This window comes from Apiospora aurea (genome assembly GCF_038362705.1).
Source record: "Apiospora aurea strain CBS 24483 chromosome Unknown utg000002l_segment0_segment0, whole genome shotgun sequence".
Classification (NCBI taxonomy): Eukaryota; Fungi; Ascomycota; class Sordariomycetes; order Amphisphaeriales; family Apiosporaceae; genus Apiospora; species Apiospora aurea.
Genome location: NW_027117389.1, coordinates 1,152,273 through 1,176,604, shown reverse-complemented (window position 1 = coordinate 1,176,604; position 24,332 = coordinate 1,152,273). Strand labels below are relative to the sequence as shown.

The window sequence follows — 24,332 nt, the reverse complement described above, 5'->3', positions numbered from 1 at the left end:
ACGTTGCACTTGGTGGACTTCATCATCTTTGTAGTGGGATGCAGGCGTCCGTCCTACTTAGTACATGCACATGCACGTAAGATCAATCAAGTTGGGACTACACGTACACATTTCAATCCTGCCGCATAATCGAATGGAAATCAATTGCTCGTGGGAAGTTGCTCTTGGTCATGGAGTGTAGTTCTTGATAATAATCTGAAGGTATGTATGTACAAAAGAATCATGGGGACTGTATGGTGTCCCGTAACTAACAAATATCATTAGTTGGTGTGTGACCGCTCCCCCAATGCTGATCAGCAGCAGATGAACGCCTAATTGGTACCTGGATGCATCGGTTGAAAGACGGGCTGCACCAGGCACCTATGCAAATCTTGTCCCTCTCTATTCCTTCCACATGCCGGAACTCCTTTTAGTGGATGTGTCCGTCGAGAGCCCATTGGCAAGCCCAGGGCCATCCCAGAATACAGGTCATTCCCGTGGCGTAGCTGTTTCCAGCAAGTCAGCAACTGTGTTGCAGGCGTATAGAGCCAAGAAGAGGGGAAACGAGAGAGATAGGTTTGAAACTTACATGCCCAAGGTTTGCGCGCGCTTGGCAAACATCTTTCCCCAGTCAGCCTTTTGCGACTTGACGCCCATGGACGGCCGGAAGATTCCCTGCAGCTCTTGGCCCAGGCTGCTGTGTCCTTGGCGCAGAGGCATCTGTGTCGAGAAGAGTCGCTTCGAGGCGATCTGGCGAGCTACTCTTGGGAAGGCGGCAGACATTTTGGTGTATGGGTTGGTTGTGTGTGTTTGTATGTGTATGTCTATTGGGTATAAAGACAGAGTGGAATGCTGTTTCTCTGTATCGTACAGAAGAGTGGTGATAAGACAAAGTCTGAGAGGAGAGTGTATGAATTATATGCTTCTATGTCTGTGAGAAGTGTGTGGTCTGTATTTCCTTCACGATATCTACCAGCGTCTCCGGCCATCTTATATACGCAGTTCTGCCATGGCCGCTCTCGTTGGCTCTCGTTGGAAGCCGGCTCAGGCTCACATGGACATAGCAAATTTGCAGTCTGGACCCGAGCCTGGCTGGCATTACCTGCATGGCCACCGCCGATTACCCAATCCGGGGAAGGAAAGTGAGGCCATACGATGAAACCTCATGCGATGGCAATCCCAAAAGAGTGGGAGTCCCCGGAGAGAATTCGCAGTCACCAGATCGTGTTGGAGCTTTGGGAGCTTGCTGGCTCAGCCTTGTTGGTCCTGCGCTGGTGCTCAGGGCGAGGGCCGGTCCCGACGCTGCGGCACTGCACCGGAGATCGAAGGCAACCGCAGACGCGGGCGGAGTGGTGGTGAGTGGGTGAGGTTCTGACAGTTGGTTTGAGCTGCTTTTGGCAGCTACAGTGGGGCGCGCAGGCTCTTTTTAGGCACTTTTCAGCGCGGTGGGCTGATTGTAGGCTGACTTGGCTGATCCGGTAGGCCCCGACCGGGATCCCGACCAAGTCCCGTCAATAAGCCCCCCTAGGCCCCCGGGTTAAAGCGGAAAAGGGGGGGGAATAGTTCTTTGGCGATCCAATCCACCGGGAACTCTTCTCGGGGTAGATGGCGTAGCATGGCCCGACTATGACCCAATAATGAACCCGTGACTCCCGTCGTCACATTTTGAGGGGAAATTAAGAATGGAGAGGTTCAAGAGTTATGCATTTATGCTTTCGAGATCACAAATGCTCCGCTTGTCGTGTTCTCGGTATCGTGGACGTCATGTTGGTCTGCCCATCTGTGTCTTGCGTATACCCTCGACTCGAGCAAAGCGATCCCGCGCTATTGCTGCCGTGTTGCACAATACGGCAACTCTCGTCTGAAGCTACAGCGCCCAACATGTCGAAAGGAAGCACTGTTTGTTGCTCGAGACTCCAAGACGGGACGGATCTTGCAGACAGCCTAGACTGATCGGGGCATTCGAATAAGGTTCGATGACGGCCACTTGTCGTCACGATGTTGGAGCAACGGCTCACGATACCCCCAAAGAGAATCGTCGCTCGCTGTACAAATAGGTAAAGGGGTCTTTGATAAACATACTGACCAAGTCTTCTTTCCTCCAGAAACAATCTGAGCAACCGTCGGAATCAACACTAACACCGTCACAATGTTCCGATCAATTGCTCCCCCCGCGTACCGTCATCTCGCGAGTCGCGTGCGAAACCCATCCAACCCCGCTGACAATGACATGTCTCAGGCTCTACAGCGACCGAATCCTGTCGAACGGCTTAGTCTCGAGCCGAGTTTCGAAGCCGTTGCGCACCAGGGAGCGGCGCGCAACGATCGGGCAACACTGGCCTGAAGAGCCCGACGACCTGCTTGACCACCGCGGACCCTGGAACAAGATCAGCGAGGCAGTCAAGAATGACCACCGACAGCTCGAGGCCTACTACGTCCGCATGACCAAGTCCGACGACCCCGTATACCAAGAGGAATGGCAGAATGCCTTCATATGGAAGCTGAGCCGCCACTCGATCGCGGAAGAGATCGTTCTCTATCCCAACCTGGAGCGCTGCGTCGAGAAGGGAAACTACATGGCATCGCAAGATCGCCATGAACACTACAAGGTAAGGTAAACGAAGAGCGATTGAACGTCGATGATATGGCGGCGGCGAATTGACTTCCATGACACATTGGTAATGGGCAATGGCGGTATGGAAGCGATGCTGACAGAGGCACCTGTGACAGCTTAAGCGCGAGCTCAAGAAGTTCCAGAAGCTGCGACCCAGCAGCCCGGAGTTCATGCCGACGCTCGAACGCCTCTGGAAGGAGCTGAAGACCCATATGCAGGAGGAGGAAGCCCACGACCTCGTCAAGCTCGAGGAGGCCGTTACCGACGGCAGGTCGCGCGCCATCGCCGAAAGCTTCGAGTACTGGAAGGACGTCAGCCCCACCCGAAGCCATCCGTGGGTGCCCAACACCCCGCCGTGGGAGACGGTCGTCGGCTCCATCATCGCGCCTTGGGACAGGATGATGGATCAATGGCGGAAGTGGCCACCACCCGAGGACATTACTGGGCCGACCGGCGCCCGGTCAGGGGCTATGTAAGCGGAAACAAATTGGTCTCCGTGTAATATTTATCGAGTAGGACTCATTAGTGAATTGTATGTCAAATATACGTATCATTGCTTCCCACCCACGGGGTATTTGTCTCTAGCAATGCTATTACTTTTGGTCGCCTTTTATGATCATCAACTTAGGGGATCAACTTGCCATGATCCAAGTCTCAATACTGGCAGCGACTGAGATCGCTGGAGTTGCCAAGTCACCGCACAAAACCACTCGCATCTTCTTCCACGTTCCATTCGTTAAATGACTCGAGCTCTGACGAGAACAATCGAACTCCCGTAGTCCTCGCCCTCAGATGTGCCGAATTTGAGCAAGGCTGGGGAGATTACCAACTCAACTTCTTCATCTTCACAGTCTTCCACAACAAAGTTACGCATCGAAGCTGGCTCGATGGTGAACCCGTGGTAAACGTCGCTATACAGAGTACTGCTCAAGCGTACGTCATACTGCGCCTTGGCCATCGCCATAGAGTAGGCGAGGTCGACTGCTTTGTCGACAATGATTCGCAACTCTTGCTGGCATCGTTGTACGTCATAAATGTAGTTCTTGAGTATCTCTTTCAGTCCATTGACCAACTCAGCCTTGTTCGCTGCGGCTGTGTCCCTGTTTCCAAGATAGTGCCCATTCCTGCCATGAACTTGTAGGAAGACTTCTGCCAGTTGGACACGCAAAGAGTGGTAGCTCTGTAAATTCTCAACTTGGCTTGGAACTGCTGATACATTAGCAGTGTTCCAATGAGTAGAACTGGTCTGATCTTACCCCAGATCTTCTGATGAAGCTGCCGCAGGTTCTCCCCCATAACACGGGACCAGATCGCCAACGGACGACCAAGGAAACTGTCGATAAGTTGGTGCCAAATCACAGCCTCGATGAAATACTGTTTGCGAGCCGGCTCCTTGAGGTATTTGTTGCCCCACTCGAAAGCTATCCTGTCGAACAGTTTCTTGTTATCGCCATTGGCGGTCTTGCTCAGCGGGCCGCTCGAAAAGTACACTTTGGCCATGTTCTTGATACGGGCGGCAAGAAGCTTGAAACCCTCCAGAATAATTTTGTCGTCAATATCTTCAGACGAGGAAAGCTTGAGTGAGGACTGCTGTTTCAAAGCCTCCAGCTCTGTCTCTGCTTGTTGCCACTTTTGCTGCAAAGCCTGGATGGTGGCTTCGTGTTCCTGTATGGTGGCTTCGTACTCCTTCTTGGTAGCTTCGTGCTCTTTGGCGGTGGCTTCGTGCTCACGGACAAGAACATCCTGCTCTTGGCTACGCTTTCTGGCATCTTGGAGCTCAACCGCTTGCAAGTCGGGCACATTAAGCTTGGATCCGCCCAGCTGTGTACCTGCAGTGTTGCTGGTACTCGCTTTGTCGAGGTCTGTAGCAACCGCAGAGGTATTGTTGTCCTGTGGAACATTCTTCAGCTGAGAAATTAATGCCTCAAAGTCAAGGATCTTCTGATCTTTCTCTGCTAAGTGTCGTCTCAGGTTGGCCATGGCGTGTTGAAAATAGGATGTGGCTTCCGTGACGAGGTCTTCAGATTGCCGAGTGATGGTAGTGTCGAGGTTGGCGACCGGTATCAGTTCTTGTTTAGTGGTAGAGTTGGCATCAGGCATAGCGGTATCTTGAGTAGTGTCCGGTTGCACATGGGTGGTGTCGTTCTCAGGTATGGTCGCGGGAGAGTTGCTTCCATCCTTCTCGAGCTTCACATGCTTGCCGGAGGACTCCTGGGCTTTCTCATCGGCATCAGCCGAAGCAGGTCGTTTTCGGGTTCTCATATTTGATGCCGGCTTTGCTGTGTCGTTGTGGAGATCTGATGGCCTTAGGTAGCGCTTGTCAACTGTGGTTGCTACTCGAGTTCTGTCAGTGTCCGATCCTTGTTTTGGGTAAAATCAATGTGGTGGTGCTCCGACGGATCGAAGTGAAACGGTCCTGGACACCAGGCGAGAGGAGGTAAAGTGAAGACCCAATGAAGATCAAGATGAGCCACTGTCGAAGCTGAAGTACTCACCAGTGTCGTTGCAATCATCATTCTTCATGGAGACCGCAAGTCCAGGCTGGGCTGATTCCAACTGAACGTTTTGTTCATATCAGATAGCCTTGCGAGCATGAACTCGTTAAGAAGTGCGGAGAGGAATTGATGGACGTAGATTCACCGGTGAGTGCTCACCTAGGTAGATGAGCAGAAAACCCCAGGTAGAACGAAGAGAGATACGATTGTCCAGTCCAACACAGCCCATTCACAAGTTTTACACCTCGATTTGCTGGGCCATTGAGATAAATCAGGGAAGGAACCTCGCTTGTGTATTGGGCAGATCACAGAGGAAGGAGCGTAAAGGTTTCCATGCTGTCCATAACGTATCAGATGAGTAGCATTTGAAGCTCAATTGTGATGGAGATGAAGACGTCAATCAAAGTCGTCTTCAGGAATGTCTCTACCACTGCAGAGCCAGAGGAGGCTTCGGACTGCTAGAAGAGGTGACCGGTAGGTGAGGCTATTGTTCATGTAGTTGTGGATTGTTTCACTACATGTCATTATACTGCCCCCATATTTTGAATGCTCCGATCTCCTCGAGCCAGTTTGGTTGTGTTCAAATATTCAATTTTCTTACTGCATGATAACCATTCCTCATTCACTTTGGGAGCCCACCAACTGTTCTTCCTTCCTCATCTACTTTCTGGCGTCCAGTACCTTCCTTACTCTCTTATTCTCACTCAATTCCCAGATCTTGGGCTGGGCCGACTTCTTCTGTGACAGTGACATTTGATATATTTCAGGTCGATTTCTGGAATCCGAGGCTCGCCAATATGCCTCCAGTACGACAGAACGCGAAGAAGGCTTCGAAGCCACGAGCAGCTTTGGTCATAGCCATCGACTTTGGTACAACGTGAGATACCCAATGTTTTCTTCCTTGTCTTGACTTCCCAAGTTCTACACGACAGTTGGAAGTGCAGTCGTTTCCTAGTCTACTGATCTTTCACGCGAGGGTAATTGATGGCTACACCGTACTCACCCAATTCTCAATAGTAACTCGGGCGTCGCATGTGGTCTTACCAGCGACCGTGTCCGATCAGGTCAAGCTAAGCTTGAAGTCATCCGTGGATGGCCCGCCACCAGACGTTCCCAGCGCGACCTCCAAAAGGTACCGACCCGACTGCATTATGGCGAAGATGGCCAGATAAGCTGGGGATACGACATCCCGGATGATGTCAAGCCGTTGCAGTGGTTCAAGCTGCTGTTGCTTGACAAGGACGACTTCCCTGGCTACCTTCGTGGCAGTACACATCTTCAAGAGGCCCAGGATATGATACGACAACTGGGCAAGGACGCCACTACTGTCACCGCCGACTACTGTGAGTACCTTTCTTACATTACCCACTTGAGCTTTTTCTGTCTGTCATCATAGTTCTCACAAGATCCCTACAGTGAGACTACTATGGCAACATACGCTTGAGTCTCTGAAGAAAATTCGAGGCAAGGGCCTGGTCGAATCTACACCATTTCATGTCGTCCTCACTGTACCGGCTGTTTGGCCGGAGATCGCTAGAAATCGTATGCGAAAGGCCGCTGAAGATGCTGGTATCCTTGACAGGCGTCTGGGTGGAGTGACCAGCCTCAAGTTTATCTCCGAGCCTGAGGCAGCTGCTATCTCTATACTCTACTCGGAGCTTGACGACCGCCCTGACCTGAAGACTGGAACCAAGTTCATTGTCTGTGACTGCGGAGGTAAGTAATTGGAGTATCCCGAAACTGAAGTGCGCTAACTAACATTATGATAGGTGGTACAGTGGTAGGTTCCGTCTTGGGATCCGATACTCAAATCGGCTGCGTAGAAGCTGACGTGCAAGTAGGACATCATCAGCTACGAAGTAGTGAAAGTCAAGCCCGAGGTCAAAGTCAAGGAGTGCACTGTAGGAACTGGTAAGCTCTCGAATCCTATTGGTATGATATTAACTAATGAACCACTATAGGCGGCCTGTGTGGTGCTACGTTTCTTGACCAGGCCTTCTTCAACCACTTCTTGGGTATTGTCGGGAGACTTACCTGGGACAAATACGATGCACGCCGACAGAAAAGCATCATGAACAATGGATGGGAGCAGCTCATCAAGCCTGGCTTTGACGGTACCGGTGGACCATGGGTCATGGATGTCGACGGACCCGTTAGCTTCGACAATGATGAACTCAACAGAGTCTTCAAGTCAGTCATTGATCAGATCGTACACCTCGTCAAAGACCAAGTCAGAGACATCTCCGAGAAAGCCACAGATGCAGGAGGCCAAGCTACTCCTCAGGTATACCACATCTTGGCTTTCTCCAAAAGTACATTGCTGATTACTTGTATAGTTTGTCATCCTGGCTGGCGGCTTTGGTCGATGCGCTTTTCTCTACGAGTATCTCCAGAAAGAACTTGACGACGAGATCGAGATACTGCAGCCTCAAGGCAGCCGACCGTAAGCGAAAACCCGCTATCTTTATGCGACAATATCACTAACTAAGACTTACAGTTGGTCCGCAATCTGTCGCGGAGCGGCCCTTTCAGAGATCCTGCAGAAATCACTTGTCGGACCTGTCCTCCAGCGCAAGGCTCGGCAGAGCTACGGCTGGGTGGTTGAAGCAGAATGGGATCCTGAGAAACACATTGAGGGGGTGGACAAGAAGGAGTTCGATGCTATCCGAGGAGAGTGGATAGCCCTTCGCCAGATTGACTGGGTCATTCACGCTGGGGATGACATCAGCTCCAACGTTGTGCCTCTGAGTTACAGTTTGGCATTTCCAATGGACCAGAGCGGTTCCGTTGAGTACCATTCCGAGGTGTACAAGACCCAGAGCCCCGATCCTCCAAGACGTCTTGATCCTAAAGACCGCAGCGTCCAAAAGGTGGGAGAGCTCAGACTGGAATTTCCGGTGCCTGTCGAACGCCTCCCAATTCGGAACAACGGCGAGGACGAGACTTATCGCGCTCTGGACTATGTGGCACATGGTGAAGTCTCGGGTAACTCCATTGACTTCCGGGGCTCATACAAAGGCCAAACAGTTGGATAAATGGTTCTCGACATTGACGACGCTGAGACCGAAAATCCCCACGACAGCCTGTTCGTTAGCTGATTCAGAGACGTCTCTGGTCAACGCATAATTATTGCCACAGATATTTGCATATTGTCTTATGCAGAAGCCGAAGGGGAAGACTGAGCCATTACTGCATGATGATGGTATACTTGTTTCCTATGTGAGGGGGTCTGATTATCCTGAATTATTCATGGAAAGAGGAAGCTGCATCGATATTGAGCAAGCACATGGGGGCACTTCAGCCCCGATGAGAGACAACAGGGATTCAGAAAAGATGCAGGACTACATAGTGTTATCATCAATTAGCTTAGCATTGCACTCAGGTAGTTAGTTACGTAGGCGACGAACAGAATGGCTTTGCAGGTAGTCGCCATGAAACAAATGTTTGGGGCATCTTGCCCTCTCCTATGACCTTTGTGATCGGACTCTCCAGTGACATTTCAATTGTGTCAGTCGAGGTTACAGATGTGCTCAAAACAAATGGCAATGGCAGACTGGTTCCTTTGAGTTGTCGTTGTGCTGGCTGCTAGACACATCTTCTCATCACGAAGTAGGGATGCGGGTTGCTACTTTAGAAAAACCCATGCATTTGAAGACTATGGCCCAATGACTAAGTCGTAGGTATCTTTACGCAGGAACACATGGTTGCTCTGTGACAGGGCAGTGTCCCCTGCCACAAGCGATGTGGCATTGCTTGAAGCGCGGAAGAATGTACCGCCAGGACGAGCTTGCAGTTTAGGCAGGGACGTGATTTCTTCATCTATGAGGTCTTCACATTGTAGAAGTGCATGGTAGAGTCGGCGCGAACCTACTGGTGTCAAATGGTTCCGCGGTAGATTGACCTTGCAACTGAAACGACGCAAGTCACTGGACGCATGGGCTCTATCTCTCCTCATTTGCGCCGTTCGGCAACCAGGCTGCGCATCTGCCAGGTGGCTATAAGAAATCACTCCAATCAATGTAACATATACCCATACCAATGCAAGATAAATTGAATGGATGATTCATCCTGCCATGGCAAGGAGTTGGGATTCGAGGTTGTAGTGAAGCCACCCCTGCGCCTCAGGCATTAGCCGCATGTACCCCGCCGCCCGCCATCCAATCGCTCGGACCTGGGATTTCCAAATTAAGATCCTGACTGCATCCGTCATGCAATGCAACATCCAGAACCAGGCACCAGGAAAAAGAAAGTGTGATAGGCTGAACCATATCCTTTACTAACACACAAGCTTTTCCATTGCAGAAGCCGGGTCTCGGACGCCAGATTGAACTTTGACGCTCAATCAGCGACCGGCACTTCCCAAAAAGCTCGACGCTACTGGCGATGCCTGTTTGGGCACATGGCACGCTGCGCACTCGCCACCGCCCAGCCGCCACCAATGCTTGTCTGGCTAGCCCAGCAGCTACGGATAAAGGCAAGCGGACCCCGTGGGGGTAAGCGACTTCCATAAAACAAGTCCACCTTCGCCTACCATATGTCTTGTAGGACGGTGTGCTACTTACTGCTACATGGATAGCTCGCTCGACTTTCTTGACTTTCTCGATTTCTGGAGCCGTTAGCCTTCACAAGCACTGGAGCATCCGTCAAGCAGCAGCAACAACACCGTAAACGACAGTTGCAGCGTAACCCGCCGACATCCACCGCCCCATCATGTCGATCAGCATATCGCAAGCCTCGCTGGCCGCCGCCGTCGTCGCCTCGGCCATCGGAAGCATCATCGCCGTGACCCCGCCCAACAAGAATACCGCCTCGGCCCCCGCGACCGGCGACGCCCTGCGCTCCCTGAAGCTCACGAGCCTGCCCGCCGTCGGCCTCGCGATCGCGCCCATCGGCGCCCTGGCGCTGCAGACGACGCGCCTCATCCTGACGTACCCGCAGCTGCCCGCCGGCGCGCTCGGCTGGGGCGCCCAGAACGGCCTGAACCTGCGCCTCGTGACCTGGTCGCCCGCGACGGCGGTGCCGCTGGCGCTGCTGCTCGGCGCGGGCATCCCGCTGCGGCTCGTGGCCTACGCGTCGCTGGGCAAGAACTTCACGTTCACGCTCTCGAAACCCGACGCGCTCAACACCAGCGGCATCTACCGCTACGTCCAGCACCCCAGCTACACGGGCATCCTCGTCATCGCGGGCTGCGTCATCTCCCTCTTCTTCCGCCTCGACGGCGCCGTCACTTGCTGGATCTCGCCTAGCTGGTTCCCCGCCGTGCGCAAGCTGATCCTGGCCCTCGCCCCCGTTTACGTCTCGCTCATGGCCTGGACTATGAGCACGCGCATCCGTGAGGAGGAGAAGATGCTGAAGGTCGAGTTCGGGAAGGACTGGGAAGCTTGGCACGCGAGAACTGCTCGGCTCATTCCCGGCGTCTTCTAGAAATTTGCAGCTGTTTCCGGGCGACACATGAACTACGCTGTCACCAACGCCCCTAGAACCTACACGCGGAAGTATTCTTACAGAACGAGAACATACTCGGATCATGCGTTGAAGCCACTGCTTCATTTCGGACTTTACTGTTCAGCGTCAGTTTAAGCATCCCTTCTTTGTAATTATCTGTTTCAGTCCGCCTATCGTAGCATGAGTTAGAATGTACATATCAAACCAACAGAAGTCTCAAAATAAACCTTGCTATGGTACAAACAATAGTCCTCCATCTCTGCGTAGCATGTGATATGTCAGAAGTGTTCGTGAATCCGAATGAAACGCCTCAGAACGGCGAAGCGGGCGGCTGCAGCGGCAGAGTAAACAGGCACTTGGTCTTGGGATCCAGCGGCAGCGAGTCGGTCGTGGGGTCGGCGTTGTTGCAGTCCACATTGTCCTGCAGCGCGACCTCGGGCGTGAGGCCGTAGCTGTCGATGAGCTTCTGCATGATGCCCGCCTGCGGGTACCCGTCCTTGTCGACCAGCACCACCTGCCGCCAGTGCCCGTTCCCGTCGTCGCGGCAGCTGCCCGCGGCGCCCCAGTGCTTGACCGAGTCGGTGCACGTGTGGCCGTTGGCCGGGTTCGTGCTGTCGGCCACGGACAGCTGGACGCCCTGGGCGCGCAGCGCGAGCCCGGCCCCGTACACGCGGAAGCTGTCGAGCACGCCCTTTTGCAGGTCCGCCTGCGTCACGTTCTGGCTGTAGCCCAGGAAGGCGCCCTTGGCGATTACGTTTAGGATGCCCGAGGTCGCGTCGTCGACGGGCGCGTCCAGGATCTTCTTGAAGCCGGCGGAGACTTGGGATTGGTAGCCCGTGACGACGGTGCCCATTTGGGCGGCGACGTTGGACCAGGACACGAACTTGTCGGTCGGCTCGGGGGGGTTGATTTGGCCCACTAGAAGGAGAGGAAGGGAAAAAGGGATGTCAATAGTCTGCTTTATATGGGATGGGGTAGAATAAGTAGGTAATATTCGATGCGGGCTTCCTTACTGATAAAGTTGATCCCCTGCGTCAGGGCGCTGGCCCCCGTCGCGACGGGCCCGGTGAAGGGCACGAGGCCGATGATGGTGGTCATGGCCTTGTAGAGGTTCTTCATGGGCGTGACGTCGTCCGGGGGCGAGATGCTGAGGTCCGAGACGATGCCCGGCAGGGTCAGGCTGATGATGCTCGAGCCGAAGGTGATGGCCGTGTTGAGCGAGTTCATGTAGCTGTTCCAGTTCTGGATCGCGATCAGGCCGTACCACGCCGGCAGCTCGACGGGCAGGCACGGCTGGCCCGCGTTGCAGAAGTTGTCGAGGCCGCTGCGGGAGCTTGTCAGCAAGTTGAACGCGGTCATATGGCTAGGGTGTCTCGCCCATCGTGCTGGCACGGTTTACAATGTCGTGCTATCATGGATGACGGACTGGAGCGAGTGCGGGTAGTGGGTAAGTTGATGGGCCGGGATGACATACCAGAAGAAGTTGGGGGCGCCGAACGACTGCGCCAGAGCCTGGACGTTGTTGGACTTGGCCGCGGTGACGTTGGCCTTGGCCCAAGCCGCAAGGAACTTGTCGAGGTCGAGCTTCGTCCAGGTGTCGGCGGATAGGGTCTCGGCAGGGCATGAGGTCGCGCCGGTGGCGGGCAGCGACGTCGACCCGTCATTCCCGGCACCGGGGACGGCGGAGGAAGAGGCCGCCGCCGCCGCCGCCATTTGGGGGGCGAGGGAGTCGCCGCGACATGGTGCAGGGCGGACATTGCCGCGAGGAGGGTCGTGGAGCGCATACTGGGCTGATGTGGTACGTATAGTCTGAGAAAGCGGAAATTGCTACTCGTGCGCAATGAAAGAGCCCCGAATCGACAGATCGGGGAAGAAAGAATGTAAGCCGGCGCTACGGTCGTCGAGAGCGGCGTGTATGTATGTGTGTACTAAAAAAAAAAACGACAGGCAAGCAGAACGAATGAAGCCGATGAAAAGATCGTGGTGAGAAAGAAAAGACCCTTCCCTGAGCTTAACAGGACGAGACCTCTCCGGTATATAATACTTGAGCAGCTGCTGGCCTACTTCCGCCGTTTTACGCGTCTACTTGGGGACCGTCTGGTTTCATGCTGATCGCTCGTCGTACCCCCCTCATTTCTTTTATCTCTCTGAGCTTCTCACTCTACATGAGATAAGGCTCTTCGTCACTTGCTACCCTCGGCCAAACCTGCATGGTGCGACCCGAGCCGGGCACAGCTGTGGTTGCCGTATCGGCCGATTTCTTTCTATTTCGGGCGGCCTGAGGAAGGCACTGCCTTGTTCGTGAGCAAAGCCAAGAGATGCGCATGGAAACTCTAAAGAAGCAGATCCATGCCAAACAACCAAGGGGGCGGCTCTTGCTGGGGCGGCCGGTTTGTCTGCCCATCCAGAAAAGTCGCTGGACTGCAGTTGGGTGGTAGTCGTTGGTGAGCGTTCTGAAACCTGGGTTGGCCGGGCTCCCCAGACCGCATAACGGGACATGACTCGCGGCGCACGTCAAATGCGCCGCAAATGAAGCCGCCGCAACCGCTAAGGTTGAGTCAGCTGTTGCTCTGCCGGTGTTCAGGCTGAACGTTCCGTTTCCTTGGGCCCCTCATTTCATCCGCAGACTTGACCAACTCGCGAACGTAGAGTGCAAATTACCTAGGTGCCTAGACAGCAGCAGAAAAGATTTGTCCAAGCCCTTTGACATCTTGACAGATTCGAGATCCATTGTCACGTGTGGGATCAGGGTCCTGTGCGCCAGACGGTGGGGGCTTGCGCTGCTCAATCTCAAGTTTCGTGTGGTTCGCACTACGCACCACGGCTAGTTCCGTCTTTTCTTTTGCTCGTTTTCAAACGCCCAAAAGAAACCATTATCCGGTCGTATGCGACTCTGCTTTTCGCATATCTTTACCTTAAGTACTCTAGGGAAGCAAACTTGATATCATATGGTTTACCTTTGCAATAGCATCATGCCAATTGCCGAACTTTCCGAGAAACGCCGCTGCGCTTTCCCAGATTCCACTCTTAAGGCTCTTGAGCACTGTTCACGCAAGCCGGAGGAAGCGCGGGAGATCAGCGCGGAGCATCGGCGCGGAGGGTCGCAGGAAACTAGTCCTTTCCTTGAGGGTATTAGCATGTAGTGTCTGTCGATGCTCAACAGTCGATTGGCTTGAATATTGCAGTTCCATGCACTTCATCCTTTTAACGACAAACAGGCCAGAAACGTCGGTCGTCGAAACTGACATGACCCAGGTCGTATCTCATGTCTTGACTGACTCGGGTTGTGGCGGCCTTTCTGCCCACTCTGTGCTGGAAATGGGACTGCAGGTGGGCGGCTCCCAAGTCCCAACGCCCAAAACGAACAAAGAGACGGCGGGAACAGTTATGTCCGGCTGGCACGTCACGTGAACTTTTTCTATTTTTAGAAACGATCGATGAAGCAAGACGTAGGGACATGCATGTCACTGCCCCATCTTGGATTGTCCAGGTGAACATCAGTTCTACCACTTCCTGGCATGCAGACTCGGGGTCTCTTGCGTTCTGCACAAACGTGGTCGTGAGGAGCCGTAGTATAGCAATCGATAGACTTCTTTCTAGATGATTATGCTGCTATATGCATCATAGGTATACTTCCCGTCCGTAGAATCCAAGATCATGCTGCTCAGCAATTGGCGGGTTAATCAGATTAGGGGTTGGCCAAGTCAAGACATAGATAGAAACATATGTTATACTATCCTCCAGCAGCCCCTCTTACAGCCAACACACGTTGTATACTGGCACATTCCAGCCCATCACCAGCCAAAACTGTCGGGCCGGATCCACCCTCGTGCTTATCATGTGCAATCTGGGCTGACGCCCATCAACCGGCATCGAGCTAATGTCCGTCATCCCGGCGCGCCGGAGGGTCAAGTGGCGGAGGGTCGGACAGTCACAAAGAAGATCTTGCTCTTCGTCGACTAATACCCCTGACTCCTGATTACTTTATATTCCGAAACGTAAATGCGCCCATCTTGTTCTTTACAAAATTCACCAGAAAAGGCTGACCGAAATTGATTTGGGCTATTACGACGACATACTAATACCGGAGGCGCAGAAAGATACGACACGACTTTACTCGTCCACAAGCGGGGCAGAATGTCCACTGACATCCCCGAGCCGGGCTCTACGGAGCCGCCTCGTCCCACGGCAGACCTCGAGACCGGAAAGGAGACCGTCACTGATTCTCTCACCGAGGCCGGATCAAACCACCCCAAGACAGAGGATGACTCCAACTTGGTAGATTGGGACGGCGACGATGACAAGGAGAACCCCCGAAACTGGTCGGACGGCACGAAGATGGTGCACGTAGCCATCGTCAGCATCTTCGTCTTGATAGCGTGAGTGAAGCCCCTTTTTCACGTCATGCAATCTCTTCTTTCCTCAGGAGGAAGGAAGGAGGTCCTCCCCTTTTCGCTGGTTTCATTAACAACAAAGTCAACAACAACAGCAACCTCGCCTCCACCATGTTCGCCCCCGGCGTCGCCGACCTCGCCCTCGAGTTCCACGTCACCAACGACATCGTCGCGCTCACGACGGTCAGCCTCTACGTGCTGGGCTTCGCGCTGGGCCCGCTGATCCTGGCGCCTCTGTCGGAGCTTTACGGCCGGCTGACCGTCTACCACTGCTGCAATATTGGTTACATCGGTTTTACGTTTGGCTGCGCTTTTAGTACCGATGTCGCCATGTTCCTCGTCATGCGCTTCCTCGCGGGGACCATGGCGTCGGGACCGCTGAGTGTGGGCGGCGGGACGGTGGCGGATTTGTATCCGCCGCAATTAAGGGGGAAGGCTATGTCGATGTTTTCGCTTGGACCTCTCCTTGGACCGGCAAGCTTTTTCTATGCTTCTCTTTCTACTTTAGGATTAACAATTATTGACTGAATGTGATATACAGGTTATAGGACCTATCGTTGGTGGATATGTCTCGCAATATATCGGATGGCGATGGACATTCCGCATCATCCTCATCCTGGTAAGCTCAGTTGTCATTGCTTCATCATCTCCAAAGAAGTATAGGATGAAACACACCCACTAACCAAGCCCCCCACTCCAACAGGCCGGCCTCTCCGCCGCCTCAACCGCCCTCTTCACCCGCGAAACCAACAGCGCCGTCCTGCTCCAGCGCAAGGCCGCCAAGCTGCGCCGCGAGACGGGTAACGGCCAGCTCCGGCCCAAAACAACAAAGCAGCAGACCCCGCGCGAGATGCTGCTGAGCGCCATCGTGCGGCCCATCAAGCTGCTGGTGTTCTCGCCCATCGTCCTGCTCATATCGCTCTACACGGGCATCATCTTCGGCCTCGTCTTCCTGCTGTTCGCGACCATCCCCGCCATCTTCGCGCCCATGTACGGGTTCGGTAAGGGGGTTTCGGGGTTGTGCTACCTCGGGCTCGGGATCGGGATGGCGTTGGGGCTGGTGGCGTTTTCGAAGCTGAGTGATCAGATGTGTAAGTTGAAGAAACCATACCCATCCCTTTTTTGTGGCGACTTGTTACCAACGAGGCATCGTCTGGGATGGTGCTAATATACTTCCCTCCATACGACAGTGGGCCGCCACGGTGCCCCCAAGCCCGAAGACCGCCTCATCCTTATGAAGTGGGTCGGCACCGTCTGCCCCCTCGGCATGTTCCTGTACGGCTGGACGGCCTACTACCACGTGCACTGGATCGTCCCCATCATCGGTACTTTTATCGTCGGCGTCGGCGCCCTCTTCGTCATCATCCCAGGCCAGGTCTACCTGGTCGACGCGTTCGGCGCCCGGGGCGCGGCGTCGGCGCTCGCGGCCAACCTGCTGATTCGCTGCCTCTTCGGCGCGTTCTTGGATCTCGCCGCGGATCCGCTCTATCATCGTCTAAATGTCGGGTGGGGGAATGGCGTGCTGGCGTTTATTACGCTCGCGTTTACGCCAGTGCCTTGGCTCTTTTGTAGGTATGGCGAGGCGTTGCGGAAATGGGCCCCGGTCGATCTGTAGATATCTTGGCAGGAAAATATTGACCGGTGGGTTTGGTAAAGAGGAGAGGTGGACGTTGGTCGTCAAAGTTGGGACGATGTTATCGCTAACTGACGGGTGATGAAACGAAGTCAAAGATGGGACGGTTGGTCCTGTACGATGCATCTGGTTGTCGGGCTGCGGCATCTTGCTACTGATCAAGATGCGTTGATTGATCTATGCAAATATCGGATTAATTCATCATTCCATGTATGTGAGCTCATGATGTAGTTGGGCGTCTTCTCTCACCGAGAAGCAATCTGATTCAAGTGCAGATGTACTACGGGGTGTAGCCTCGAAACATCAAAAGCATGTTGTGCATTCTATTCGGTAGTTGCTTCGACTCGTAGTCGGACTGTTGGTAAGGTAAGAGGCGGAATGATACAAGTGCATGTGCAGTTCTAGCGTCGAATTCGACCTGCCAAATCCGTCCCAGGTTTCATCATCGTCCCCTCATCTGAGCTCCAAATCTAGCTTCCCTCCCCCTTTTACCTCCCTTGCCAATTGAAGAGTTCACAGTCGACGACGTATTCGCTAAGTCGTTCTTCAGCCTACTTGATGCAGCATCGCGACTCGAATATCAACTGTCTGTGCGGAGGACTTCCTTGCTGTCTCCTCAGTTGCCGCCTTGACGCCGAAGCGGGGGGGTGGGGTCGCGAGCAACAGCCGGGATGGTGAAGATCACACCCTTCGACGTGGAGCAATGGATGGACGAGTACGAGAACACGCCAGGGGTGCTGAACGTCGCCGAAACCTGCTGCTCATCCATTTCCATCGACGAGCTGGTTCAATTCGACGAGCAACGGCAGGATGACGATGGAGGGGGCGTCAGCATGGTTCTACTATTCCCCTCGATTTGAGCACAAGGCTCACCTACGGCCCGATCCGGGGCTCGGATGAACTACGTTCTCATATTGCGGGCATGTACCAAGATGGTGCACAGGGATCGCCAAAGAGGATTACGAAAGAGCAGGTGCTGATCACTCAGGGCGCCATATCGGCAAACCACCTAGTTTTCTACACCCTGGTCGGGCCGGGCGATCATGTCATCTGCGTATTCCCAACTTACCAGCAACTCTACGCTGTACCTGAGAGTCTAGGCGCTGATGTATCGCTGTGGCAGCTGAAGGAGGCGGGTGCTTGGATACCGGACGTTGGTAGACTCGAGGCGTTGGTCAAGGAGAACACCAAGGTAAAAACAAAGCCACAGACACGCACCTACTCAAATGCATAAACGAGAGAACAGAGCTAAAAGAAGCGATTAGATGATCGTGATCAACAACCCCAACAACCCCACGGGCGCGACGATCCCAAGCGACGTCTTGGCAAGCATAGTTGACGTGGCACGCCATCACAACATCATCCTGTTCTCCGACGAGGTCTACAGGCCGCTCTTCCACGACACCGCAGCCACGACGACACCACCATCCGTCGCGACCATTGGCTACGAGAAAGCCATCGTCACCTCGTCCTTGTCCAAGGCTTGGGCACTGGCGGGCATCCGGGTAGGCTGGGTCGCGTCGCCCAGCCGCGACCTCATCGAGCAGCTGGCGGCGGCGCGCGACTACACCACCATCAGCGTGTCACAGCTCGATGATCAGGTGGCGCGCTACGCACTGCACCCGTCGGTCAGACCGGGGCTGCTATCGCGCAACCTGGCGCTCACGGTCCGTAACTTGGAGTTGGTGTCGCAGTTCGTCAAGAAACAAGACGGCCAAGTGTCATGGGTCAAGCCGACGGCGGGCACGACGGCGTTCGTTCGGTTCGGCGGCGGCGGCGGCGAGGCAGTCGAGGATGTGCAGTTCTGTCGAGACGTACTGGCGAGGACCAAGGTCATGCTCGTGCCAGGCTCCAAGTGCTTCGGGCATGGGAAGGCCTTCAAAGGCTATGTGCGCATGGGCTATGTCTGCGAAACGGCGGTGTTGGAGGAGGCGTTGACAAAACTCGACGGTTACATCAAAGAACATCTGGCGGTGTAATTTTTCCATACGTTCTGTTTGTCGAACCAAGGATAGCTGAAAGGCCTCGTCATCCGCACCGCCCGCACATCCCACATATGTTTCTCTGAGAGGATCCCTCCACTGCTGGTGCTGCTGTCACATCCATCGTTTTCGGGCATCCCGTTACCTCTGGAGCGCTGGCAAGTGGGATTCCAGCAGACAAGCTCACGGGAGTTGAGCTCTTACCGACGCTTACGAGGAGGCTCCAGGTCGCAGCCTAAATGGGTCCTGATATTTCTCCGGCTCGTCATCTGGTTTCTATCGCCAAAAGAAAGAAAGAAAAAAATAAGAGTAAAAAAGACGAAGTTTACCCGGTGCCATACTTCTGACGCACATGGTACTGTTGTTTGCATATGTCTCCAGCAGGTGAAAGGGGACCTAAAGCTCCGACTTTGGAGACTTGGCCTGTCTGATTGCCACCGAATCTCCGATCCGCGTCTACCTACATGATGTCTCCGTGGTCGCTTTTCTGCGCGGTTCTGGCGATGTTGGTGAATGGTGCTTCGTAGAGGTAAGCGCATGGTCCTCGTGTTAGAGACCGTCTTTGCAGCATTAGAGACTTTCTCTGCAGCAGTGCTAGGCCATGGCGGTTAGGATGATGACGACATTAGCCGACTAAGTCGGTGTGTATGTCCGGCCATCGCCTGAGTAAGAAATTATCGAGCACCGGGATGCAGGCCAGGCAGGATGCACGACGAAAGGGAGTGTAGGCGTTGAGACGCCAAAAGCGGCATAAACAGGCCACCCTGCCCTGCCTGCGGGGGCTACATGCGACAAAGGAGAAGTCCGCATGGGAAACGGGGATGGGCATGGATGGGCATGGATGGGCATGGACGGGCATGGATTGGGGGGCCCGTCTATTTCTGCCATCTCTGACCGCCGCCAGTGCCGAATGCCGTGATCTAGAACGTGGCACTCAGCGCTGTTCCTTCAACCTGTCATTCCTAGCCAGGGCAAACAGCTGCCAGCTCAGATATCCGTAGTAGTAATCCACGATTTCACAGGACCGCTATTCCGAGATCCCACCTGGGCAGCATCTATGTAACCATCGCTTCCCGGTCCAAGACGTTGGGAAATGATTGCAACTGTGCACAGGGAACAAAGTGGACAGGACAGTGGATACCCTGCCAGCGGCACAGCGCCAAATGCCCTGGGAGCCCCCTGTACTTTTCCTGCACTCCCCCTGCAGCCTCATTAATCTGTCGTAAATCGGTAACGTCTTGGCGGTTTCTTGCAGGGGCCACAGTGGACTTTGCCTGCTTCCACTCTCTCCCACTTTGCCGCCATCGTCCAATTGAAATCGCGGCTGAACCTCACGACCCCGTGGTTTCATCTTGACGCCCTGTCAGGATGATGGGGCGGAACGCCAAGCAGCTGCCCAGGTGCCGCCTTCATCGGTTCCAAGGCTGCCCCCTACGGGCCACCATCTCTATCTTGTCCAAACCTGCGAGTTCGTGATCTCAAATGAGCGTGCCGCGGCCACAAAGGTTTCAGGGCAGACCGTCGCGCGAGGTGATCGGCATCTCATCTGGCCTTTCTATCCACCGCCCCAGTTCATCTGTTGTCTCTCGTCTCGAGTTGACTGCAAGTTCGGACGAACATGGATCTGCAGATTAATCCGCTCGATGCACGCAGGGAGCTGCTTGCGCAAGAAGAACGAGGTGCGGCGCATCAAACCGTGACAGCACTGGGCAAGGCTAACGGCTTGCGATTGGTGGAATCGGATATGTCCAAGATTTTTCTGGTCCAGCTTCTGGAAATGTTGGCAGCGCATTGAGATCTCTCTGGGCAATGCACCCTCCGCGCCTCGCGATTTGTGGGAAGCTCCCGAATGGCCTGAGTCGAAGCCGACCCCGGCAGCCCAGTCCGAAATATCCACTCCTCATTTGGCCCTTTTTTGAGGCTCTGAGGTTAAGGGGCGCCGTTCTGAAACGGACAGCCCATCAACACCCCCGCTGAGAGGACCAGCCCTTACCAGCTTTGCGGCTTCGAGATGCGGCTTGCAACCGTTACCTCGGATCATGGCTGGTCGTCGCACAGGGATGCAGAGTCTATAAAGATGGCAGTCGCACCCGTCCCATATGGTCTTTTTTCTTCTCCTCATCACAGGCATCATCGTCATTGAATCTTCATTCTTCCCACCTTCATTCCTTTCACATTCGCTATCTGCATTGACTGCATATCATTCATCCACTCTTTCGCAAGTCCGATAACTTTACTCTCGACAGCACCCTACTTGATTTGCAGGCTTTTTCAAAACAAACAAACAAACACCATCACCATGTCTTTCACCAAGAACCAAGTTTCCGTCTTCCTCGCCGCCCTCGCCGCGGCCCCGGCCCTCGTCTCCGCTCACGGCCACATCAAGACCATCGTTGCCGATGGCAAGTCTTACGACGGCTTCGGCCCCGGTAGCCAGGGCGAGAGCGTCGGTTGGACCACCACCGCCAACGACAACGGTTTCGTTGCCGCCTCTTCTGTCGGCGATGCTGACATCATCTGCCACCGCGGTGGAAAGCCCGGTGCTCTGTCCGCTACCGTCGCTGCTGGCGGTAAGGTTGACCTCGAATGGGACACCTGGCCAGAGTCCCACCACGGCCCCGTCATTGACTACATGGCCAAGTGCAGCGGCGCCTGCTCTTCCGTCGACCCCTCCTCGCTCGAGTTCTTCAAGATTGACGAGGCTGGTCTCGTCGATGGCTCCTCGCAGCCCGGCAAGTGGGCCAGTGACGACCTGATCAAGGCCGGCAACAAGTGGACCGTCACCGTCCCCGCCGATCTGGCCGAGGGCGAGTACGTCCTGCGCCACGAGATGATCGCCCTCCACGAGGGTAACCGCGAGGGTGGTGCTCAGTTCTACCCCCAGTGTGTCAACCTCAAGGTCACTGGTGGTGGCTCCTCCACCCCCGCTGGTGTCAAGGGCACCTCGCTCTACAAGGAGTCCGACCCGGGTGTTCTTTTCAACATCTACCAGGCCAACAGCGACTACCCCATCCCTGGCCCCAAGATCGCCGCCGCTGGTGGCTCCGGTGGCGCTGCTCCCGCCGCTCCCGCCAAGCCCGCTCCTTCGGCCGCTGCTCCCTCTTCGGCCGCCCCCGCCGCCCCTACTACCCTCCAGACCTCCACCAAGCCTGCCCCTACTCAGGCTCCCGCTACCGGCGGCTCCAGCTCCGGCGCTGCCCTGTACGCCCAGTGCGGTGGCAACGGCTTCAGCGGCGCCAGTTCTTGCGCCGAGGGTACCTGCAAGAAGCAGAACGACTACTACTCCCAGTGCGTTCCCAACTAAAGGGGTCCCAGGAGTTTTCAGACGGAGGAGGACCCATCCAGGAAAGACAATTGTCTTGAAAACAACTCATGTAGATTAGCTGACACCCTCTCAGAGTGACGTCGTTCTTGTCTATATTCAATCACGATATGCCGATTAGTATCGCCGAAAAGTCATTACATATAGATGTGATACTATCAATGTCAAATGTAATCATAAACCACCAATATTCTCCCCGTCGTGTGACCAGTGATTTGAATGCTCTAGCTCTTTTCTTATTTTTGTTGACTTTTCAGTTGTTTGGGTCTTTTGAAGTAGTCTTGTCTTCAGGAGAAAGCTGTGGTTGAATCTGTTGCATGTGTCAACCAAAGCAGGCTTCAGTGTTCCGGGGGAGGGTAGATAGATTCAAGGTCGTATGTAGTTTCGACTTCTCTATTTTACTCTATTCAATTCGAACGCAAGACAGTCAAGTTTGAAGCGATAAATAGCGAGCGTCTGCCGTTTAATGGGCGGCTGTGAGGTGGATTGGCAAGTCAAGAGTCATATCACTGCAACCGAATGGTGAGCTTGGTAGTGTGTGAGGAGAGGACCTGTAGTCCGTAAAATGAATGGTATCGCTATATACAAGATAATCTGATAATAAGATTTACAACGAATGGAAAGAGTCCAATGGATAGGGCATTGACAAAAATGATCCCATAACATTCAACTCAAAACAACAAGGTGAAAGAATGGGATTATATATCGAGACCAACCCGGGAGAAAAGAATGTGGGTATATAGGGAGGGATTGGCTCGTGTATATAATGTTGGTTGGTTGGTGTGTTGGTTGTGGGTTCTTTTAGCCGGCGGTGATGGAGAACAGCTTGGGGTTGGCGCCGGCCAGGACGCCGGCGGCGTTCTCGCCGTCCGGGTTGACGTCGTCGTAGGCGAAGGTGTAGCCGACGCCGTCGAGCTCGTACTTGTGCACGATGCGGCCGTAGTGGATGGTCGGGTCCGCGCTGTAGTACTTGGTGCTGGGCACGGACGGCTGCAGGGCGCCGCCGTTCACGAGCAGGGTGGAGCGGTAGAAGGCGGCGCAGAGGCGCGGGACGACGGCCGTGTGCACGCCGTTGTCGCCCGGCTGCACGGTGAAGGGCCCGGAGTTGCAGCCGAGGATGTCGTCGATGGACGGCTTCGCGTAGCCGCGGTTGTCGCCGGCGCAGCTGAGGGTGCTGCCGCTGACGCGGCACTTGACCTTGCCGGCCGCGCCCTGCGTGTCGATGGTCAGGTCCTGGCTGCTGTACGTCTGCCAGACCTTGTCGACGTAGTCGCTGTAGTAGTCGGACAGCGCGTCCGGGTTCAGGGCCCGGTACTTGAGGGGGAGATGACGCGCAGCGACTTGCCCGCGCTGCTCTTGACGCACATCTTGTCCCAGGGCTGGCCGTCCTGGGCCGCCTGCGCGACCATCTCGTCGCAGATCTTGTCGAGGGCCCCCGGCTGGAGGCCGCGGACGGACTGGGTGCCGCCGTTGGCGAGGGTGAGGGACATGGAGAAGGAGGGGCCGACGAAGTCGACGAAGGACAGGTTGGCCCAGACGCCGTTCTCGTTGTAGGTGAACTCGACGAAGCCCCACTCGACCCCGGCCGAGGGGTCGCGCGGGTTCTCGGCCGCGGGCTGGACGAGGCCGATCTCGCCGGCGTCGTTGAGCACGGTGAAGAAGTTGATGGTGCCCATGGCGAAGTAGATGCGGCCCGAGGTCAGGAAGTCGGGGAGGGTGACCTGCTTGGTCGTGCCTTTGGACCCGAGCGGGATGGCGATGTCGGCCGAGACCCTCTTGGGCGCCTTGGAGCCGCTCGGGTTGGGGTAGTAGTAGGTCCCGTCGGCCTGCAGGATCACCAGGGCGTTGTTCTTGTCCTTGCCCGTGATGTAGGCGTTGACTGCGACATCGTGGGTTAGTACGGGTTTGGTTTAGTGAAACTAGTGTCTGCCCCGAAGAGGCCGGGGGGAGGAAGAGAGGGAAAGAGAAGACAGAGAGTCATGGTGGTGGCATGAATCGGATGAAGTTTCAAAAAGTGGACCACATGACGATATGCCGGGCTGGTGGTTGAAATAACCGTCCTGCAGCTAAGGCTAGGGGGTAACAGAGATCCGACGACCGATTCAACCTAAACTGAATCGCGCCAAGCGTGACTCGAAAAGGAAGAGAAAAAGAAAGAGACAAAGAAAAATCGAACTCACCATTGTCGCCTAGACTGTTCTGCAGAGATAGCTGCAGGCTAGCGGTGTTGGTGAGGGTGGTGGGGTACATTGTTCCGTTGAGAGTGTTGCCGCTAGTCATGATGATATCACCCTCGCTGCCCGGGTCCACCGTGATGGGAATCGGCGTAGCGACCGAGAGGCCGATGAAGGCCGTAGCACTCGCTACCGCCAGGGAGAAAAAGCCGCGCATTGTATATATGTGCGTGGGACTTTTATATATGTGTGTGTGGGTCTATATACCTGAAAGTAAATAGAATAATAAGGAGA

At 54.7% G+C, this 24,332-nt stretch overlaps 10 protein-coding genes across 10 annotated transcripts; 5 read left to right on the top strand and 5 right to left on the bottom strand.

Annotated features, from left to right (window-relative positions):
* Positions 1-409: 409 nt before the first annotated feature.
* PG986_002777 (uncharacterized protein) lies at positions 410-762 on the bottom strand (the record flags this gene model as incomplete). The annotated part of the gene is made up of 2 exons (XM_066838999.1): positions 410-485; positions 569-762. The coding sequence occupies 2 exons, from the start codon at positions 760-762 to the stop codon at positions 410-412; spliced, it is 270 nt and encodes an 89-aa protein (XP_066704063.1).
* Positions 763-2,204: 1,442 nt separating this feature from the next.
* On the top strand, positions 2,205-3,069 carry PG986_002776 (uncharacterized protein; the record flags this gene model as incomplete). Its single annotated transcript, XM_066838998.1, has 2 exons — positions 2,205-2,588; positions 2,710-3,069. The coding sequence occupies 2 exons, from the start codon at positions 2,205-2,207 to the stop codon at positions 3,067-3,069; spliced, it is 744 nt and encodes a 247-aa protein (XP_066704062.1).
* Positions 3,070-3,329: 260 nt separating this feature from the next.
* On the bottom strand, positions 3,330-4,855 carry PG986_002775 (uncharacterized protein; the record flags this gene model as incomplete). The annotated part of the gene is made up of 2 exons (XM_066838997.1): positions 3,330-3,799; positions 3,850-4,855. The coding sequence occupies 2 exons, from the start codon at positions 4,853-4,855 to the stop codon at positions 3,330-3,332; spliced, it is 1,476 nt and encodes a 491-aa protein (XP_066704061.1).
* Positions 4,856-5,885: 1,030 nt separating this feature from the next.
* Positions 5,886-8,123, top strand: PG986_002774 (uncharacterized protein; the record flags this gene model as incomplete). The annotated part of the gene is made up of 8 exons (XM_066838996.1): positions 5,886-5,965; positions 6,106-6,431; positions 6,505-6,804; positions 6,858-6,868; positions 6,930-6,999; positions 7,050-7,372; positions 7,425-7,531; positions 7,586-8,123. 8 exons carry the CDS (start codon positions 5,886-5,888, stop codon positions 8,121-8,123), a joined length of 1,755 nt encoding a protein of 584 aa, XP_066704060.1.
* A 1,675-nt stretch (positions 8,124-9,798) lies between these two features.
* Positions 9,799-10,512, top strand: PG986_002773 (uncharacterized protein; the record flags this gene model as incomplete). The annotated part of the gene is made up of 1 exon (XM_066838995.1): positions 9,799-10,512. The coding sequence occupies one exon, from the start codon at positions 9,799-9,801 to the stop codon at positions 10,510-10,512; it is 714 nt and encodes a 237-aa protein (XP_066704059.1).
* A 331-nt stretch (positions 10,513-10,843) lies between these two features.
* PG986_002772 (uncharacterized protein) lies at positions 10,844-12,246 on the bottom strand (the record flags this gene model as incomplete). The annotated part of the gene is made up of 3 exons (XM_066838994.1): positions 10,844-11,451; positions 11,547-11,866; positions 12,008-12,246. The coding sequence occupies 3 exons, from the start codon at positions 12,244-12,246 to the stop codon at positions 10,844-10,846; spliced, it is 1,167 nt and encodes a 388-aa protein (XP_066704058.1).
* Positions 12,247-14,670: 2,424 nt separating this feature from the next.
* Positions 14,671-16,542, top strand: PG986_002771 (uncharacterized protein; the record flags this gene model as incomplete). The annotated part of the gene is made up of 5 exons (XM_066838993.1): positions 14,671-14,912; positions 14,960-15,311; positions 15,469-15,546; positions 15,631-16,018; positions 16,118-16,542. 5 exons carry the CDS (start codon positions 14,671-14,673, stop codon positions 16,540-16,542), a joined length of 1,485 nt encoding a protein of 494 aa, XP_066704057.1.
* A 1,027-nt stretch (positions 16,543-17,569) lies between these two features.
* PG986_002770 (uncharacterized protein) lies at positions 17,570-18,397 on the bottom strand (the record flags this gene model as incomplete). Its single annotated transcript, XM_066838992.1, has 3 exons — positions 17,570-17,642; positions 17,779-18,124; positions 18,178-18,397. 3 exons carry the CDS (start codon positions 18,395-18,397, stop codon positions 17,570-17,572), a joined length of 639 nt encoding a protein of 212 aa, XP_066704056.1.
* Positions 18,398-20,841: 2,444 nt separating this feature from the next.
* Positions 20,842-21,846, top strand: PG986_002769 (uncharacterized protein; the record flags this gene model as incomplete). Its single annotated transcript, XM_066838991.1, has 1 exon — positions 20,842-21,846. The coding sequence occupies one exon, from the start codon at positions 20,842-20,844 to the stop codon at positions 21,844-21,846; it is 1,005 nt and encodes a 334-aa protein (XP_066704055.1).
* An 819-nt stretch (positions 21,847-22,665) lies between these two features.
* PG986_002768 (laminaripentaose-producing beta-1 3-glucanase) lies at positions 22,666-24,255 on the bottom strand (the record flags this gene model as incomplete). Its single annotated transcript, XM_066838990.1, is given in 3 exon segments — positions 22,666-23,178; positions 23,196-23,743; positions 24,045-24,255. The coding sequence occupies 3 exon segments, from the start codon at positions 24,253-24,255 to the stop codon at positions 22,666-22,668; spliced, it is 1,272 nt and encodes a 423-aa protein (XP_066704054.1).
* Positions 24,256-24,332: the final 77 nt, after the last annotated feature.